This window comes from Aspergillus costaricaensis (genome assembly GCF_003184835.1).
Source record: "Aspergillus costaricaensis CBS 115574 unplaced genomic scaffold BO79scaffold_17, whole genome shotgun sequence".
NCBI lineage: Eukaryota > Fungi > Ascomycota > Eurotiomycetes > Eurotiales > Aspergillaceae > Aspergillus > Aspergillus costaricensis.
In genome coordinates this window covers 476,806-494,729 of record NW_020291817.1, presented here as the reverse complement: position 1 = coordinate 494,729, position 17,924 = coordinate 476,806, and the positions used below count along the sequence as shown (strand labels likewise).

Below are 17,924 nucleotides of genomic sequence, written 5' to 3'. Positions count from 1 at the left end.
TCTAGCTAGATTGCGATCTTTGGTATGAACATATCTGTACTGTAGGTGGGTCATGCTTGCTCCCATCCTGTGGTCATTGGCCCCCTTGCTGTAGCAGACGCTGCTTCACAGCCACGGCAATATCATTGCGGTTTTAAGAGAGCCTTGTATGTGACAATATCCTCTATCCTGCAGGAAATGTATCTGTCCAGTTGTACAGCCTCCCTTTCGCTATACGAAGGCTTCAAGAGCCATACAGTATGCAGCACTTTGGACCGATCTACGGAGGAGGGTTTCTACCCCGCAATTCCAGGATCATCTAGAGCGAAGTCTAACAGTCGTGTAGAAAACCTCAGCAATTGAAGTCTCCCTAGATTATCTCACAACAGGAAAGAGGAATGAAGCTCAGAATCGGTAAGAATCATGGTGGTGAACCCCGCATAGAAAGCAAGCAGCCCATGCGGGGTGGAACTGCTGACCGAATGGGTAACCCTCGGCGAACCCCTCCCGTTTCGACAGATAGTCTGCTCTTTGTTCTACTTGCCCTCAACAATTCCACAACCACCTGCTACTGATGTCTACAAGGCGCGATCCATGGTATGTTTACCCTGTGTCGCGATTTTGAATGATAGTGAACTGACTCGTAGTAGCCAGCATTGCCGAAGTATGTTCTGTCCCGATGACTCTCTCTCTACCGACGCTAAATATATATCATCTTGACCATAAACAGAACATCATCTGAAATGTAAACTCCCAAACCCTACCCTACCAAGCACAAACACACAGCTAATACAGCCACCACCAGGTGACGACAACCGCCCAGCATGCACCAGATGTCGAACCTCTGGACGAAGATGCATCCGCTCGCGACCCAAGCTGAGATTCCTCAACAGCACGAGCGCTGAATACGAGCATGCCTCGGGAGGACAGAAGCAGCGCAGTCCAACCACATCAGGTGTGTTGATACGCTGCAACTGCGAAAGAATACTAAGACCAAATACGCAGATGTATCGTTCGAGTATGTCGACGAGACACCCGCCGTGGCAGGTCTATACCAGCATGAGACTTCCGACTCAACCACACGAGACCCCATTACCAGCCCTACAACACCCACTCTCATCCCATGCACCGCACCATCCCCAAACACATTCCTCGAGCCCAATCCCTCTCCCACAATCATACATTCACCCCAAGCCCACCTCACCCTTGAAGAAGCGTGCCTACTGCGCTACTTCTCCGAAACCTTAGGTAAATGGGTATGTATCCCCAACCCCATCCACCCACTCCACCTCAACTCATCCGACAAAAACAACACAACAGTTCGACATCGGCGACCCCTCCCAAAGCTTCACCACCATCGTCCCCCAACGCGCGCGAACAAGCCCACCACTCCTCGACGCCGTCCTCTCCACCTCAGCCCGCCACTTCAGCACTCTTCCACGAGACCAACAACTACAAATCACCCGCCGATATGGCCTCTCCCACGGCCTGACTATCGATGAACCCTCCACCCTGCACTACCATAACCGATGCATCGCGCATCTCCGCTCCGTGAGCACCGAGCCGAATGCCATTCTGGATGAGAATCTCCTTGCCGCGGTGGTGACGTTGAGGTTTTATGAGGAGTTGGATAGTATGTATTTTCTCCCTCTTTACACCATAAATAAAAGGGGATCAATACTAATAAGCTGTATGGTATAGCGCCCTTCCACCCCCATCCCACCACCACTGCTATCCGTGGCTTGCAGGTGTTTCTTGAAGCGCAGGCCCGGCCGACGCTTAGTCTTACGGGTGGTGGTGGTTCTACTTCTTGGGGTTTGCGGCAGAGTGCGTTTTGGGTAGGTGTGCGCCAGGAATTCCATATGGCGTTTACGCAGCAGCGGCCGTTTCGCATTCCGCTGGATATATTGGACTTGTATCCTGCACCAAGGGCTACGTCGGGGGATCATGAGTGGGTGAATGCGTTGTTGATACTGGCTGCGCATGTGATTCAGTTTTGTTTTGATGAGGGGGCGGCGAGGAGTGTCGTTGTTTATAAGCGGCTGGTGGAGAGGAGGGATGAGTGGGTGAGGATGTGTCCGGGGTCATTTATGGCGGTTTATTCTGATGATGGTGGTGATAGTTGGGGGTTCCCGAATAGGTGGTATTTGGATGGATGTCATATTGTGGCGGCGCAGAGTTTGGAGTTTGTTCGGATTCTGTTGGCGATGTATAATCCTTCGTTGTTGGGGGTGAGGGTTGGGAGGAGTAGGATGATGATGGAGATGGAGAAGGAGGTCAAGGAGGCTGTGTGGGAGGTTTGTGGCGTGGCGGTATCGAATCGGCAGTCGCCTGCTGGGATGGTGATTGCGTCGTTTGCGGTGGTGGTGTGTGCGGAGTGGTTTGATGATGAGGAGGAGAGGGAGAGGTTGAGGGGGTTTGTGAGGGAGATGAGGAGGGAGTGTAATTATTGGCCCGGGGTGGAGATGGAGAGGAGATTGGAGAGGATGTGGAGTAGTCGGGGTGGATAGGTGTTATGTATGCAATTGATGAGTAGTGTAAAGCTTCAAAATGAAAGTATGTTGAAAGCCATGTTGTTGACCGTATAGGTGTATATATGTAAGCGGTATGTATTCAATCCACCACCCGAAACAATCAGCTCAAGGAATGAACAAGAAGGTAGATAAATAATCACAAATCGAACAGACAACTGAAAAGCAACCTATATACCAAAAAACCAGGATATAATACAACGCCATTCAACACCGCACCATGGCGCAAAGACACAACAGTCAGGTCAGGTCCCGTCCATCAATCAATAAGTCAAAATCAAGGTGGTAATGCGTAATCGTCAATCGTACATGCAGTGGGTTATCGCGATGCTTGCTTGCTGGGGGAATTTCGCTTTTAGGGAGAGATAGAGAGTAGGCAACGAGTCGAGAATGGGCGCGATAAGGAGTGCGAGGATATCAATAGAAAACGTCGGAGGAATAAGGAAAGGTAGGGATGCGACTAGTAATGCGACGATTCATTTTCGGAGTCTGTGCAACGAGTGATTCGTTAGTTCCACATCTAGAATAATCGAATCTTCCGATTGCAAGGGTTAACTTGACGGGTAAACGTACAGCCTGACTCTACATCCCTCGCTGCTGCGGCGGGCATCTTCCCGGGCATACTCATCGACTCGCGTTGAAAGATGCCCAGGTTCTTCAGACGGACGGTTCGCATGTAGGATTGTTGCTCGGCGGGATAGTTGTAGCGTTGTTGGGGGGCCTCAGGCCAGAATTGTTTTGTGAGTGCGGCCCCAAGTGAGACGAGGGCGAGACACACGACGATAACAATGACGATGATGGCCGAATCACTGAGCTTGGTCATGATGAAGCGACTTGTGTGGTATACACGCAGACTCTAGACAGATATCGATATGATTTCGAATGTTTGTTGATAAATATGATAGATGGTGGCGTTCAGCGATCGCAAATTGCCGTGGTCTGTGCTGGATGCTAGCTGCGGATGTGGGTGTATTTGGTGGATGGAGTTGATCAGAGTGTATGTGTATAATGTGGTGTGTAAAGCGGATAAGCGGATCCGAGTTAATGCATCACTTTGTTTGGGGCGGGGAATCGGACGGGGAAGAGAGGAAGGAGGTAAGAGTGTAAATATACTACGGTCGGCAGAAGAGAAGAGGAAAAGAGAAGAAGAGGAGGAGGAAGAAGAGAAACAGGAGGGATGGATGAGACACGCTGGGATGGAGAAGTTCGGAATAAGAATGCTGATAAGCCCGCAGCGATGAAAAATTCAAGCCGGTTTTTGGCTCCACTGTTTATTTATAAACGGGTCAAGTGGTTCAGCTGGTTGGATGATTGTTGCTGCTGCTGACTGGGTTGGTTTGCTGGTGCCAGTATTGTTGTATGCCTGTATGGTAACTAAAAAGGTACGGTGCTTGCTGGAATTACGCGGGCATCTTTCCCAAAAGCCTGGCAGAGTAGCCCCATTGGCTGCGGGTGTGCCTGGAGAGTATATGATTGGCAGGTGATGGGACAAGAGTGGGTCTGATGATGAAAGAGCAAAAACACCAAAAACCACCCATGACTAAGTAATTGGGTGGTTGAGTGCCAGGATGTGGTCGGTAAGATTCGCATTGTTCGACAGATACGCCGAATACGCCGATCACGAGAGAGGGAAAGAATGAAAGCAACCCGCGTCGTGACACTCTCTTCTCTCTTCTCTCTTCTCGCTTCTCGCGACCAGGCAGCATACTTTTTCACTTTCCACTTTTCTACACCATACTACACACTGTTTGGTTTGCCGGATATATCTTTTCATCCTCATGATTGTGCCCAGTCTTCGCTACCAGTCATTGTTCTGCCTACCAGGTGGGCTCCTCACCTGGTCTCGACGGATCTACTGGCCAACGCGGTTCCGCCGTTCCCGAAAGCTTGATCGAGCGGATCGGTGCCTGGCAACTATCGCCCTTGCCTCATTGGAGGTGCATCATGCGCAAGTCGGAGTGCCCACTGTCTGCTTAAAGTACTGGGTCGAGTGACAGCACTGCCAGGCAGCAAGATCGACCACCTGGCTGACCCGATCATCCAAAGATAACTAGCTAATGTTGTTCTTGACTTCAACTAATTACGTACTTGGGGCTTCTTTGCTGACTGCCTCGTTTCTGCCGTATTGCCATCGCATTCTGAAACACGGGTGGAGCTGAAACACCCTTGATCCTTCTGCCCAACACCACCGACGTAATAATTCCTCCCCCGTGCGATCGACACTCTCATCAACGGCGGTCGCTCACCACCGTCCCCGACTATTTACTTTCGCCGGGTGAACATCAAGTCCAGTTCACCATGATACATGACAAAACAATCCTTCGACCGTCTGATCAAATCTTTCTCCGCATTTCCTGGCGCGAACTTCACATCAAAAGTCGTGACCAGATGTGCCACCGTTGCCCGCAGATTCTGAAGTGCCAATGGCTTGCCAATGCAGTTGTAAGTACCTAAACACAATCATTCACCGTCAGTCAACGATCCTAATCTGGTTTCCTCTACTCCAGGCAGGACACATACCAATATTGAATGGGACAAAAGCCGACTGATCGTTGATCAGCTCGGCCTGCTGGTACCACCGCTCGGGGATAAACTCTAGCGGCTTTTTATAGCTCAATTCCGCTGGTCCGTCGTTAGTCCACTGGATTTTTCGTCGCTCCGCCCACCGGGCTTGACTTACACCGTCCCATCGCAATGGTTGGATTGATAACTATGGTGTTGCCTGGAATAGACACTCCGTTCACAGTAATGCCATCAGGAGGCATTATCCGTGGTACTCCCGACGGAACTGCCGGATATAGACGCAATGCTTCGTTGATGGCCCCGTTGAGGTGTCCCAAGTGGCCAATGTCGCTGTCGTAAAAGTCTCCAAGGCCGCCATCCTTATTTACAAATGGAGCCAATTCGGCACGAAGCTTCTCAACCTCGTCGGGACGGTGGGCGAGCTCATAGAACAAAGCAACAAGAGTCGAGGCAGTGGTGTCACTATCCGCGTGAGACAGGCATCTGAAATTACTTCCACGGGAGCACTCACCTTCCAGCAACAATAATCAGCCGTGAATCTCCTCCTAGCCACTGTTGGTCCTCCTTCCCGGGCTCTTTGCCTTTGAAGGGTGCTAGAAGCGCTGCGCTGACGTCGGGAACATCAGGCTCACTCTGTTTGGTCAGCTCGGTGCTAGCGACGCAAGTGCGATGACAGCTCACCCTCATTCTCTCCACCAACCTCATCTCACAGTAATCCAGGAACTTATACCATGCCCTCTTCAGTCCAGGAACCTCCAAGACCATACGGAAGAGCCACATGGGTAGGGAGCTGCCAACAAAGTCCATTGTCTCCATCATGATTTGTGTGGCCCAATGATACTCGCCTTGCTCGAGACAACCAAAACCCTGCCCGAATGCCAGGTCTCCCATCACGTCATAGGTGTATAGGTCGAACCACTTGGTCACATTCACTGGCTGACCCTCCCTCTTCATCAACTGATCTACGAGCTGCTCACGGTACTTGCGCACGCGATGCTCATATCCGCGCAGCTGCTTGCTGCCGAACGCGGTACTCCATAATCTCCGACGCTGCTGGTGCTCGGCCGGGTCTCGGCTTGTCTGCAATGACTTGTTGGGGTATGAGTGGTCGTACCAGCCGCTCTTCAAGCAGCGCGAAGCTGGGCCATGAATGATGTTGACAGCCTTGGGATCGATGACAGATAGAGTCGAGGGTCCAATACGGACGTAGGGCCCGTACCTCTCGTGCAGTTCAACCAGTTTGACATGTTTATTGTTGTTCTTCATCTGCGAAACGAGCCACAGATCCGAAACGCGGGCGAGCCATGGACCTGGGAACGATCCCAATGGGTGAAACACCAGACGATAGAGCAGTAGACTGCTGAAGGTTCCAAGAAGGTAGGATGCTGCATGCAGGGAGACGGTGACCAGGGCCTCTCGCCATGCGGTTCCCCATGAGACATGCAGGTAAGCGACCGCAGTGGCGTACAGGACACCGAAAACCTGCGTATAGGTGGTGCCGTAGAGTTGATGCTCGCCTCGCCGGAAATACGTAAGATGCGAAAACACGCCCGCCAGAGCGGCAGTCAGCGTCGTGGACACCATGGTCAGGTTGATCTGGCTTGCAAGAAGTGAAGTTGCGACTGGGGTATATAGGCAGGCATCAATCAACCCTGGCCCGTCTGCTTTATATTAATTAAGCGGGGTGAGAGTAGTCGACGACTCGGTCGGTGCACTAGTACGACGCCATGGTGAGGGAGCAGACGGCTCAGCTTGCATTACTCATGCATATATATCCCTGCAAGTGGATGACCCCTCACTACTTGGCGTCTTGCAGCCACTTACACATCGTCCTAGCATGAGCACTCGATGACAGTCTAATCTGATCACTGATAGTAAGTATACAACTGTTAGCCAGCACTTCACCAACAATTATGAGAGCATCACATGCATGCCGCTGCCAGATACATCCAAAAGATGAGGGCGCAAAGCCTCAAAATTGCTGTCGAGGACTATAAACTAGCTGCATGGTTGGTGTGGGATACATGCAGGTCTTCAGCACCGTCAAAACCAGGGTGGTCCGCGCACTCGAAGTGAGCCAATGGACTGACTCTTCAGCCAGCTGACACCTACCAATTCAAATGCTCAAATTTCACGCTTACTTAGTACTTACCTTGTCTAGTCTTCTACTGCTACCAACCCAACACATTGACACAACGAGATGGGGTACATCCATTTCCAACACGGACATGACTAGGTTTTACCTGATTCGACTAACTAGTCAACATCCTAAGCCTAAAGCCTTCTCTCCGATAAGCCTGGATATTGCGCCTATATTGAAGACTGAGACATGCACATTGAGTCTGGACACCGTCCCCAAGTCCAAATTAAGTACTGGCTCGGTCCGTAGCGTCGTCCGCGACCACCTCAACCAACCAACAAACAGAAGCTGACCGCGAGTCCGTGTATCCCCATCAATAAAAAATATATTATCATCCACCAAGAGTGGTCTCTAATGATAAATAAACAATTCAATCCCAGGATCTCAACGAACCAAAGACTAACATTCTACGAATGGGATCCTACTTATCCTCCGAGATCAATGCAACAAAGTTACCTACTTACTTACCTGTCTCACCCATAACGCAAAGCACAGTGGCCACATCACCCCACCTGCCTGTAATCCCCCAACAAACAAGAAAAGAAAAAAAGCTTATTCCCAAGAAGCAAATGTAACTCCTTACAGTATTACAGAGCATTAACTCGAAATTTCAACATGGTCATATGTTAACCGCCGACGTGGCCGTGCATCAACTTAACTCATAATCATTAAGTCCATAGGAGTTATGCAAGTTGATTAGTTATTCTTCACTGCTTACGTAACTAGATGTAGTGCTGTGCCCTGCATAAATAACTCACATCGGTATGCTACTAATAATGCCATTGTGTTAGTGTGTTATGCTCAGCCACAAACGAACACTCACACCATGTCCGTGCCAAGTCGGGCATATTTGACGAGGACCGAGGTATTCGCTATCTAGCTTTTTCAACAAGTATCTATTTGTGTCTGGGAGGTATAAAAATAGAAGGATTGAAGTGACGTTTTAGCATTCTTCTATTACCAAGTACTAACTAACTGCGTAGGTTGGATTTCTGTTAGTTGTTAAGAGCGTCTGCTTGAATCAATATGAATCTACTTGCAATGCTGCTCAGATCAAAAGGATAGTGTAATGCTCTCTCTAGCATTGAAGCCTATATACACCGAGAGACATGATGAATATTCACATGCACACATACACGCACACACACACACACACATGAACGATAAGAGGAAACGCCGAAGCATCCAGTCCGGCGGTGAAACACAGAGCGTATCCATAATCCACCCCAAGTGGGATGGGCAGCGCGCCTAGATCGACACAGTACTGCGTCATAGCCCCCCTCCCCCCTCATCCGGTTTCGGAAAGTTGACCGAATGCCCCATCTAAAGTCCGATATTTGGGGCAGAAGTTCGTGATAGTCAAGGTCGAACAAGTAGATAGTTTCCTGTCAGATCAGGCTATGAAGCGGGGATCCGGTCGATAGATAGTAGGTAACTAGTGGCCGGGTTTGTGTGTTTGCTGCCAGCAGCAAAAAGATGAGTGTCGAGAGATGCCAAGTCAGCGTTCCCGGATGCCACACCGGGCCGGGTACGGCAGGGTGGTGATTGGCGGTGGCTGGAAAGGGAAAGTGCTAGGGCTAGGGTACGGAAAAGTCACCCTTTTCCCGATGGGCGGATGGGTTTCCCGATCGGGAAACTCAACATTTGACCGCCGACCACCTGGCGGGGATGGGCCCCATTTTCTCGGTGCGCTTATCGCAGGCAACGGAGCTGATTTGCTTTGAGTCATTCAGAATCATAATGGACTTCTGACATCTTGATTGGCCATTGCAGAAAATCAGTCCTCACATCGCCGCAATTGCTGGTGCAGGAACGCCCGGCCTTCGGTATTGGCGAACCCGCCGATCCCGAACGCGGGAATAATCCGACACATACGCGTCAGGGACGCCCCGATCCAGTCCCTGCTAACCCGACTTAATCGGTCCGAGGCCGAAAGTTGCATGGGCCGGTTGTAGAGATCAAGCCCGAGTAGATGAATTGGAGTGCTGACCAGCTGGATGGAGGCCGGAATGGCGAGCTGCGCGAACAGGATCTTCAGGTATTCGCTGGAGGCAATAGAGTCCGGGATGGAGGCCGAGACCATGGCGGGGAGACTGAAGGAGCCGAAGATGGTGAGAGCATCGCGCACCAGGAACGCCGAGTAGGTGGCAAAGGGGATGGTGCGGCTGACGGAGCGGAGGATCTTGCTTTGGGACGGAGCAGCAGAGGTCGTGGTCTTGGGAGCAGGAGTGGGAGGGGTGGCGTTGCTGTGGCCGAATAGTTGGGCGAACTTGACGTCTTTCCAGATGCCCACAGAGGAGTTGACCACAAAGGTGCTCATAAAGGTGGCCACCCCTGCCATGGCGTGGTCGACGTGAGGGTAAACTTGGTCCAGGATGGTCTCCGTGGCATTGGCAGCCGCAAAGGTGGCTGTGTAGAGAGACCAGACGAGCAGACTGGGTCGAGAGGTCAGGAAGGTGGCAGGCTGTGTGATGGAGAGCCAGAGGTGTCGGCGGAAAGCAGGGAGCATAGGTTGGTTGTGTGATGACTTCTCGACGACCAGTCTGGATGATGGTCAGTACCACTATCAGGTAGGTGAGCAGGAGAGGAGGCTCCTACCTGTCTAGGATCATGACAGCGGGAGTGACCAAGGCTGCCGAACCTGCAGCAACCATCACATCCGCCGTTAGGAAGTCACCCAACCGGCTGCGGTGCCCCGCGAAGGGCAGGGACTGATGAACAGGGAAGTCGAAATCCATGCTGACGAGCAGCGAGCCACTCCTCGCTCCGATTGAAGAATCAGATGTAGTGGCAGTGTTGGACACGGAGCACTTCTATGCAGATGACACAAAGGAAAGTCGAAGCTAGGGAACGACGTGAGAGGAGTGGTATACTGAGGGGTGGTTAGTATACAAAATGAGTATAGACGGGGGAAATGGCGGGGAGCCACTCACCTAGATAGATGGGATGTACCGCTGAAAGCAACGCTGAACCGGGGTAAAAAGGAGTGAAAGAGTAGAGAGAATAATGAGGGACCGACAAAAGGAGTGGACAACCCCGGGTTCAAGGCTTATAAGAAACGAGATAGAGTCATGACCGCCCGCATCACCAGGTTGCCCAACACACCGTGAATCAATACTTCTTCCTACTAATCTCCCACACAAAACAGGCTGTCGAATCGAGGGGGGGACGATATTCGGCGGCAAGGGCCAATGGCATCAACCGGGCCGGGACCCGGGTACCCTCGGTGATTTGGCGATAGGCACCGCCTTACCCAAGCCGGCACTTCCTGTACCTAATGGAAACTGAGGCTTTTTTGGGTTGAGGTGGAGCGTGTTCTAGAAGGCATTGCCAGGACAGGTGAGTTGGCGATCCACCGCCAATGATGCTGTTCGTTGTGCTGCTGCTTGGAGTGGAGGGGGTGCGGCCTTGGGAAGCCCTAAACGTACCTGACCGAGTGGCCGCCCTCCGCATGATCGGCCGATTTGCAGGGTTCACTGGATGGTACCCGGCACACGTAGACTTCTCGACAGCATGTTAGAGAAGAGATGAAACAGTCCGACAGGGACACATCCAGCTGGCAAGTCCTTGTACCTGGGTTAGGGCCGATTGGGTGCTTAGGGGTGGTCGCGTGGTGCCGCAGCCAGTCCAGGGACTCTACAGTGCTCAAGTCGATGCACTGGCAGACTAGGGCCCGAGGATGAGCTAATATCTCCCCATGATTTGCAATAAATAAGTCTAATATTTATACTTAGGCATCGCACGCACTGGTTGGGCCAATCACCGTGCCGGATCCCGAGCATAGATAAGCATCGCAGATGTGCCCCTCTACGGATCCACTGCTGGAACGAGGCCACAGTACATCGCACTCACTATCCAGTGACTGCATAGCTGGATAGTTGGTGGTTTCGGGTCTACTTTCTTCGCCCCTACACCTCAAAGTTGATGCCCGGCCATGCCCTCTCTAGTCATAAAGCCACTTTATTGCTCTCGGGCTTATTTGTTCGTCTACCGTAAATCAAACCTGTCCCGCATGTGCCTGCAAATCCAGCCTGGTCAAAGAAACCATAAACGAATGCCTGTAGCAACAGAACGCTTCCAAATAATTCACAGAAAAATGATCTCCAGGTCCACACTAATTCCTCTATCTTGAGGGTCATGTCGAGGATGATCCTCGACGTGGGTGTTACCGGCGTTGGTTTCCACGCGCTGCTCACATGATCACACAGCACGAATTCTGCTTCTTCGCAGAGGTGTAGAACATCTTCGACTGGGCACTAAGTCCCTCCGACTTGGACACAAGATCGTCGATCTTCTCACCGCGCTCGAGGACCTGGTCCGGGGTTAGCATCATTCTACCCATATGTTCCCGCGCAGCACATACGCTCTCGATGGTCTTGTGAAGAACGATCTTGGTCTCGTCCAGCTCCTTCTGAATCTTGAGGATGCTATCCACCTGGTGTGGGTCCTGGTACGCCTGGATGTAGGTCTTAAGGGAGGGGAAAGGCACCGGGTCACGGGAGGAGGCGGCGTTCGGGTTCAGGGAGAGGAACTCGTCGAGCATCTTCGAGAGGATCTGGTGAGCAGCCAGGGATGGATACTCATTGTCGCTAATGATCACTCCGGCGATGCCTTGGGTTCGCGCGTAGACGTGGAATGTGAAATCTGTAGGCGACCGGCGGTCAGGGGCTGCCGCAGAGGCGATGGAAATATGACACCGAGGGACGCCGACTTGCCTTGCTCTTGAATGTCCTGTCTCTGTCCTTGCTTCGTCCGTTCGGCGACGGTCTTACTGAACATCGTCATGAACTCGCTGACGCTGCCTTTGGTGAAGCGCGAGTAGCTGCTGAGATCGCGCTCGGCGCAGAGCTCCACGGCGGGAGCTTGAGCATTTTGGAGAATCTGTCAGGATGATCGGGGTCAGACAGTAAGAACGATGAACAGGGAGCTTCCGCCATTTACTTACTCCTAGATAAACGAGCTTCATGATGGCGAGGATGAGACTGGGAGAGGCTGACGTCGTTGAGCTGGCAAAGTTGCGGGGATTCCCAATGAAGGGTCCCGACCGCCCTCCACCGCCTTAGTGCCTGAGGCAGTGACAGATCCCTTTCTAGCTTCCATCTCCTTCCCTTCTTCTAATCACTTCTACTTCTCCAAAGCGTCTACTCTCGCCTCTTCGGCATACCTATCGACACTGGTCTTCTGATAAGAGGGAAGTCATGCTGTGGCTTATCACATGACTCCTAGAATGGACTGTCTGCTCAGATGCACAGCTGCATTCCAGAACGTACCGGTTGCGTGCCGTGCCACTGCTTGGACCCTTTGAGCCTTATTTTTCGGGCATCTACGAAGTGTCTGGGGATTGGATTGACGAGGCTTGCTCATTCAAGACTATAGTTTCTATCCAGCTATGGCACCTGTTAAAGTCGAATTGCATGTGCCATGCTGTGGATAGCTGGCGCAGAAATGCCTTAGGACCCTAACACTAGGCTTCAATAGGCGAATAACAGTTACTTGTACGCCGCCGTATCTCAATCCGCATTCAACTGAAACATATGGAATGCACCAACAATTAGGATGTCCAATCCTTGTGCCAATGAGGTGCAATGATGAACAATTTTCGGTCAACTTAACCGCTCTCCGTCACCTCGACGTAGTTCCTACGCAATTTTGCACATTTCCTTCTACTAATGGCAGTGTGATCTAGGCTTTGTAGACACTTACTCGAGAAAGTCGATACCTCATCATCTTGGAAATGACAGGAATTCAGCTGTCGCCGTTAGGCTACTTACGTAACTATGCAGATAGCAGAGATATCTCGAATACTGGTGAACAGGCCAACATTCTAATGCTTCATGGTCAGAACCAAGTAATCCAGGCCATGTACCAGCACTGACCCGTCTGTAGGCCATGGTCAATCGATTGATATGTTCCATCGCAAAACGCACTTCCTCCAAGAGGCCCTCAATGCAGGTGGGTCTCAGAGCAACCGATCACTACCACATTTCAAGCTCCATTACAGTGAAGCACCTTTCGACGTGAACGGCCCAGATATGGAGTCCAAGGTTTGGGGGTATGGGATTTTTGACTGCCAGCGGATCTCGGGCCTGGAACAGAGTGTGAAGCGTGTGCTAAAGCAGCTGGAGCACCTTAATCCGGTTGCTGGTATAATTGGATTTTCGACCGGTGCTACCCTGGCGATGATCATCGCATCCTTACTGGAGGAGCGAGATCGCGGCCTTAATTTTGGCGTCAGTGTGGGTATAGGATTTGTGTAATTCGACCGATTCTTTGGCTTACATTGGCAGACCACTCACCCACCGCTCAGGTTTGTCGTCGCATACAGTGGTTTTATGCTCGGCCATCCCATGTATAGAGATCTGTATCATCCGAGGATTCGCACCCCTGCCCTACTATACATTGGCGAAGTGGACACAATGATCACGCCGAAGTCTACCTACCGCCTGGCAGAATGCTGCAGTCATGCCGAAATTCAGACCTTCTGGGGGACACATTACGTTCCCAGACATCTGAAAACAACTGATGTAGCTATCACCTTTGTCTATCGGTGTTTAATCGGTGAGCCCGAGGAAAAAAATGAGCAACGAAGCCGGTCGGCACCGAAGACGGATGAATTGACCCTCAACAAGCACCAGGAACCGGGAAAGGCGTTCCCGGCTAAGGCTCCCAGACGACGGCTAAGAATGCGGGATGCGACGCTGGCTAAAAAGCCTGCCGGGAGCGCCAAGCAAGGGATGGCTGTCACCACACGGCTTACCACACGGCTTGTGTAACCTCTGTATGCCCTCCACACTAGATCGTGAGATAGGCTCCATCGAGGACCCAGTTGGAGGGTTGGAAATGCAACGTCAGCGTTCAGAATCTTACGCAGGGCCTCTCTTGTGCCTGATCTGACCTTCTGAATGCAACTCTACTATTAACGCAAACAGTAAGCCTGCCACGAATGCGACGACATCTAGCGAAACTAGCCATGTTCAACCTCAGACGGGGTCAGGTACGATCTGGCAATACAAAGGCATAAATAGCCCTGTTCAACCCTCGTTCTTCTCATCCTCATCATCATCAGCCATTCGCTCAATCACCAAGCTACTTCTATCTTTCGATTCAAATCCATCTTCTAGCACTCTTTCGAGTCACCACTCCACCGTCACAATGAAGTTCACTGCTGCTGCTGCTCTCGCTCTTGCCACTGTGGTTGTGGCTCAGCCCTCCGTCCGCGGCCGCGCTGTCAACCATATCCCTGCCCCTGCTGGCATGACTGTCTCTCAGGGAGCCGACTCCTGCGGTAGCGGCAACCAGCTCTCCTGCTGCAACAAGGCCACTTATGCCGGTGACTCCACCGACATCGACAGCGGTCTCCTGTCTGGCCTCTTGAGCGGCCTCATTGGCTCTGGATCCGGCTCCCAGGGTATTGGCCTGGCCGACGATTGCTCCCCACTTGACCTCCAGGGTATGTATTTCGCTATAGGATAAGAACTGGCTCTGATATCTATAGCCCTTGACCTTGTCGGCCTGCAAAACTTGCTCAACGACCAGTGCGAGCAGACTGCCGCCTGCTGCCAGGGCAGCGGCAGCGACACTGTAAGCAATCAACCACCTGACCCCTTCTTGACCCCTCATACTGATGTATTGCAGGAGGGTGACCTCATCGGTCTCGGTCTCCCCTGCATTGCTCTGGGATCGCTTCTTTAAGCGCGTGGCCATGGCCCCGACTATCTATCCATTTGCATTATGGATTTGGTTATCATCTCGTCTAGTTTTGGTTCCATGTCGAACCATCTATTAATAAAATCTTGAATTTTCGAATCTATAGCTTTTTCTTCGTAACCTTTTTTCTCTACTCCTATCCCTCCCTTTATGCTTGTAATGCAGCCGGGATGGTGTAGTAGTGACTAGCCTGACTAGCACTACAGAAAAGTCCAATGGTTGAGTACCCTGATCATATTCATTGGATATCATAACAGTCATTCAAGTCCTGTGGCTACTATAATTAGTAAAACATATTAGAAGAGGAATGGCTGAATATATATCCAGTGTGAGAGAAGACGTCTTATGAAAATTACACAATATAATCTTGATACAGATCTCTATCCAGTACAGTCTCCCTACCAAATGCAAATGAAAATGTCTGTAAGGTTTTCGAGTCTATGCACATCCCACACTACTGGGGATCGAATAATGATATTCCATAGTACAAAATAAGGAAATACTATTTATACCTGGCTATTCAGAGTTTGTATATCTATCTGACAACACCTTCAGACACCCAGTCGGACTGAAAACAGTATCACCGAATCGATCAATCAATACCTGTAATATTTCATTTCCAATCTGTCTTCATATACTACATGATATAGATGCCAGAGTTAGTGGCGTATTTGTGTGGTCATGGCAGGCATTTACATGCAAGTGGGTCCGATACCTGTGATGATCAAGATGTTCCAGTCTGCTGATTTCGATACCGCGGACACACTATTTAGGACGTGCTTCATTTTCCAGACTTATCAATCTTACGACACATTATCATGGCGAAGAAGACTGGTGTTATTTCTATCTATTCCGACAGCAACCAAGACAGAATAATATATATTACATAATACAAAAAGAGGACATATATATTGCAATAGGTGCCAATTGGTCTCAGTACACCGATTCTTCAAACTTTCCTGTGTCTCTCCGATACAGCCATTATAAATAGCTTCTTAGTCTGCACTGCATCTATAAGGCGATGTTCAATCAAGCTATAGTGGTCAACACTGGATGAGACTGTTGGTATCTTGGTGTCAAGAAAGCCTTCCACGATCCTTTTTCAAACTGCATGGTGATATACTGTCTGTAGTCGATATTCTGTCCGGGTACCTCGGCCAGATCAAATCGTGAAAAGATATTGGCGGTTAAAATTCTGATTTCTGCCATGGCGAAGCTGAATTGTTACAAACAGATTAGGTACCGTTTACCTTGAAGGGAAAGACGAAGAAACGGAATTCCAGAAAAGGTGTCCAAGATAGAGAGGAAGGATGGATTCGAGACGTACTTCTTGCCAATGCATGAGTGCTTTCCAGCGGAAAATGGATAGTAAGCTTGCATGCTGAGTAAAGAAAATCAGCACTTGGCATCACCCGGTGATAATAATATGGACTTACTCAGGTGCAGGTACATCAGAAGGCCGAGGATCTAGCCATCGTTCAGGCCAGAAGCGCAGGGGCTCATCCCAGTATTTCGGATCTCGGTGAAGCTGGCGATAAGATGCAGACACAATCGTATGAGTGGGGAGGTAGTATCCCATCAGCTCAATCGGCGTCTTTCCAGTCCGACGACCCATCTCAGACGCTATCGGGTGTAGTCGAAGCACCTCTTTGATGCATGCTTCGAGGTACTCATATTCAGGAGACGTTCGGACAGTCTTGCTGGGGATAATCGGATCACTTGGTTGAAGGATCGGTAGGCTCTTCATCAGCTTATCTTTTGTTTCTGGGTTCCGTAGTATTTCCAGAAAAAAGCAGGCGATTGTTCCAGACGTGGTTTCGGACCCGGCTAGTAGAATCTCGGCCATCTGGTCGACAACTTCCCTAGTTCCCATTTTGACGCCGCTATCTGGTCTTTCGCCGTTCTCGAGAAGGTGTTGCAAAAGGTCGGGGCGGACACTCTTGGGGGTTGCTTTTCGATGACCTGCGACTGCGGAGATGGCCTATGTCGGTGTCAGTTAGATTGATTATCGTGTAAGATATTTAGGAATATAAGTACAGCAATCATCTCTCGTGGCCAGTCAAATTCGATGTTTAGGCCGAGTCTCCTCAGAAGACGCTTGATGTAAACAAACTGATTCTGCGTCAGCAGGTCGCTCACTCCTCTCCTCAACTAGAGAACTTCATCGATTACCTGGTATCGCCTAGTCATCCCTCTGAAGATGGCTGTTGGGATTGTTCGCCATATGTCCTCATCAAATTCAAGTTCCAGTTTCCTGTTTTTGTTCGTCTGGCCGAATCCGTTGCCAAAGGAGCATTCTCCCATTCTGATGTTGCGAGATGTTACTACGAAGTGTTCTCCGGAGTTGGCCTTGTGCATCATTTACTTACATGTCAAGGGCAAGACTATGCAAATCTTCCATCAGGTCCGTGACTACCGGCGCTTTCTCGCCCTTTGGCGAGGGGCATGACAGCAGATCCACATATCGATTGATCAGGTCACCCACACATTTTGCGAACAGAAACTCGAGACCATCAACATACGCAATCGTGAATGCTGGAGACAGAAACTTCTTAAGTCGCTTATGTGGATCTGGTCGACTTTGTATTAGATCAGTACGAGACTTCGATCAAACCGTCTCATCCGTATTGTTATCCGCCCCGAGGAAGGAAGAAAGAATAGGGCGCTTACATCTCCCCAAATAATCCAGGACTGGTCCGATCTCTCGATATCTCTGCATACATGGTGACTTTCGGCAGATCAACTGTCATAAGAATGGCTTTGATGGCTTCTTTATCTGAAATCCACACCTGTCGCGGTCCCAGGCGGAAGATAGAGCCGTATCGTGTGTGGGACTTCTCGACGGCTTTCCATATCGTTCCTCTTGCGAATGCATAGTTAAGATGTAATGTTGTGAGAGGTGCATACCATGGCCCGGGGATCCGTGAGAGAGGGGACTTAATGGCTTTGATAACTCCTATGATGTAGTTGATGAAGACTAGAGCGAGGATGAACAGTGGTGCCCAGTGGAGGTACACAGGAAGCCTCTCCGAAAGCGTCTCCAT

The 17,924-nt window shown here is 50.5% G+C and overlaps 8 protein-coding genes across 8 annotated transcripts; 3 read left to right on the top strand and 5 right to left on the bottom strand.

The window, feature by feature from the left end:
* Positions 1–177: 177 nt before the first annotated feature.
* BO79DRAFT_245679 (Zn(II)2Cys6 transcription factor) lies at positions 178–2,489 on the top strand (the record flags this gene model as incomplete). The annotated part of the gene is made up of 8 exons (XM_025685487.1): positions 178–237; positions 326–393; positions 565–576; positions 630–643; positions 710–934; positions 985–1,235; positions 1,300–1,612; positions 1,681–2,489. The coding sequence occupies 8 exons, from the start codon at positions 178–180 to the stop codon at positions 2,487–2,489; spliced, it is 1,752 nt and encodes a 583-aa protein (XP_025539182.1).
* A 481-nt stretch (positions 2,490–2,970) lies between these two features.
* On the bottom strand, positions 2,971–3,333 carry BO79DRAFT_255546 (uncharacterized protein; the record flags this gene model as incomplete). Its single annotated transcript, XM_025686137.1, has 2 exons — positions 2,971–2,999; positions 3,084–3,333. The coding sequence occupies 2 exons, from the start codon at positions 3,331–3,333 to the stop codon at positions 2,971–2,973; spliced, it is 279 nt and encodes a 92-aa protein (XP_025539181.1).
* Positions 3,334–4,772: 1,439 nt separating this feature from the next.
* On the bottom strand, positions 4,773–8,021 carry BO79DRAFT_218188 (cytochrome P450; the record flags this gene model as incomplete). Its single annotated transcript, XM_025683404.1, has 9 exons — positions 4,773–4,960; positions 5,031–5,132; positions 5,191–5,495; positions 5,545–6,694; positions 6,858–6,894; positions 7,186–7,265; positions 7,642–7,689; positions 7,932–7,943; positions 7,997–8,021. The coding sequence occupies 9 exons, from the start codon at positions 8,019–8,021 to the stop codon at positions 4,773–4,775; spliced, it is 1,947 nt and encodes a 648-aa protein (XP_025539180.1).
* A 929-nt stretch (positions 8,022–8,950) lies between these two features.
* BO79DRAFT_255544 (uncharacterized protein) lies at positions 8,951–9,911 on the bottom strand (the record flags this gene model as incomplete). Its single annotated transcript, XM_025686136.1, has 2 exons — positions 8,951–9,716; positions 9,772–9,911. 2 exons carry the CDS (start codon positions 9,909–9,911, stop codon positions 8,951–8,953), a joined length of 906 nt encoding a protein of 301 aa, XP_025539179.1.
* Positions 9,912–11,114: 1,203 nt separating this feature from the next.
* BO79DRAFT_245677 (palmitoyltransferase YKT6) lies at positions 11,115–12,166 on the bottom strand. Its single transcript, XM_025685486.1, has 4 exons — positions 12,119–12,166; positions 11,889–12,054; positions 11,537–11,817; positions 11,115–11,485 (listed from the first exon to the last, which is right to left on the bottom strand). Exons 1-4 carry the CDS (start codon positions 12,137–12,139, stop codon positions 11,366–11,368), a joined length of 588 nt encoding a protein of 195 aa, XP_025539178.1. The 5' UTR covers positions 12,140–12,166; the 3' UTR covers positions 11,115–11,365.
* Positions 12,167–12,907: 741 nt separating this feature from the next.
* BO79DRAFT_266442 (alpha/beta hydrolase) lies at positions 12,908–13,946 on the top strand (the record flags this gene model as incomplete). The annotated part of the gene is made up of 3 exons (XM_025686970.1): positions 12,908–13,010; positions 13,060–13,409; positions 13,461–13,946. 3 exons carry the CDS (start codon positions 12,908–12,910, stop codon positions 13,944–13,946), a joined length of 939 nt encoding a protein of 312 aa, XP_025539177.1.
* Positions 13,947–14,167: 221 nt separating this feature from the next.
* Positions 14,168–14,865, top strand: BO79DRAFT_245676 (fungal hydrophobin; the record flags this gene model as incomplete). Its single annotated transcript, XM_025685485.1, has 3 exons — positions 14,168–14,623; positions 14,669–14,754; positions 14,809–14,865. The coding sequence occupies exons 1-3, from the start codon at positions 14,326–14,328 to the stop codon at positions 14,863–14,865; spliced, it is 441 nt and encodes a 146-aa protein (XP_025539176.1). The 5' UTR covers positions 14,168–14,325.
* Positions 14,866–15,909: 1,044 nt separating this feature from the next.
* Positions 15,910–17,924, bottom strand: BO79DRAFT_255540 (cytochrome P450; the record flags this gene model as incomplete). Its single annotated transcript, XM_025686135.1, has 7 exons — positions 15,910–16,096; positions 16,208–16,261; positions 16,317–16,861; positions 16,918–16,992; positions 17,053–17,185; positions 17,250–17,459; positions 17,551–17,924. The coding sequence occupies 7 exons, from the start codon at positions 17,922–17,924 to the stop codon at positions 15,910–15,912; spliced, it is 1,578 nt and encodes a 525-aa protein (XP_025539175.1).

What these genes read in the sequence shown, in the direction of transcription:
- BO79DRAFT_245677 (XM_025685486.1), bottom strand. Translation starts at nt 12,139, where the DNA reads ATGAAGCTCGTTTATCTAGGA. An exon ending in ACAGGACATTCAAGAGCAAG is followed by an intron (nt 11,818 to 11,888) that starts GCAAGTCGGCGT and finishes GGTCGCCTACAG; the next exon opens with ATTTCACATTCCACGTCTAC. An exon ending in TTCACAAGACCATCGAGAGC is followed by an intron (nt 11,486 to 11,536) that starts GTATGTGCTGCG and finishes ACCCCGGACCAG; the next exon opens with GTCCTCGAGCGCGGTGAGAA.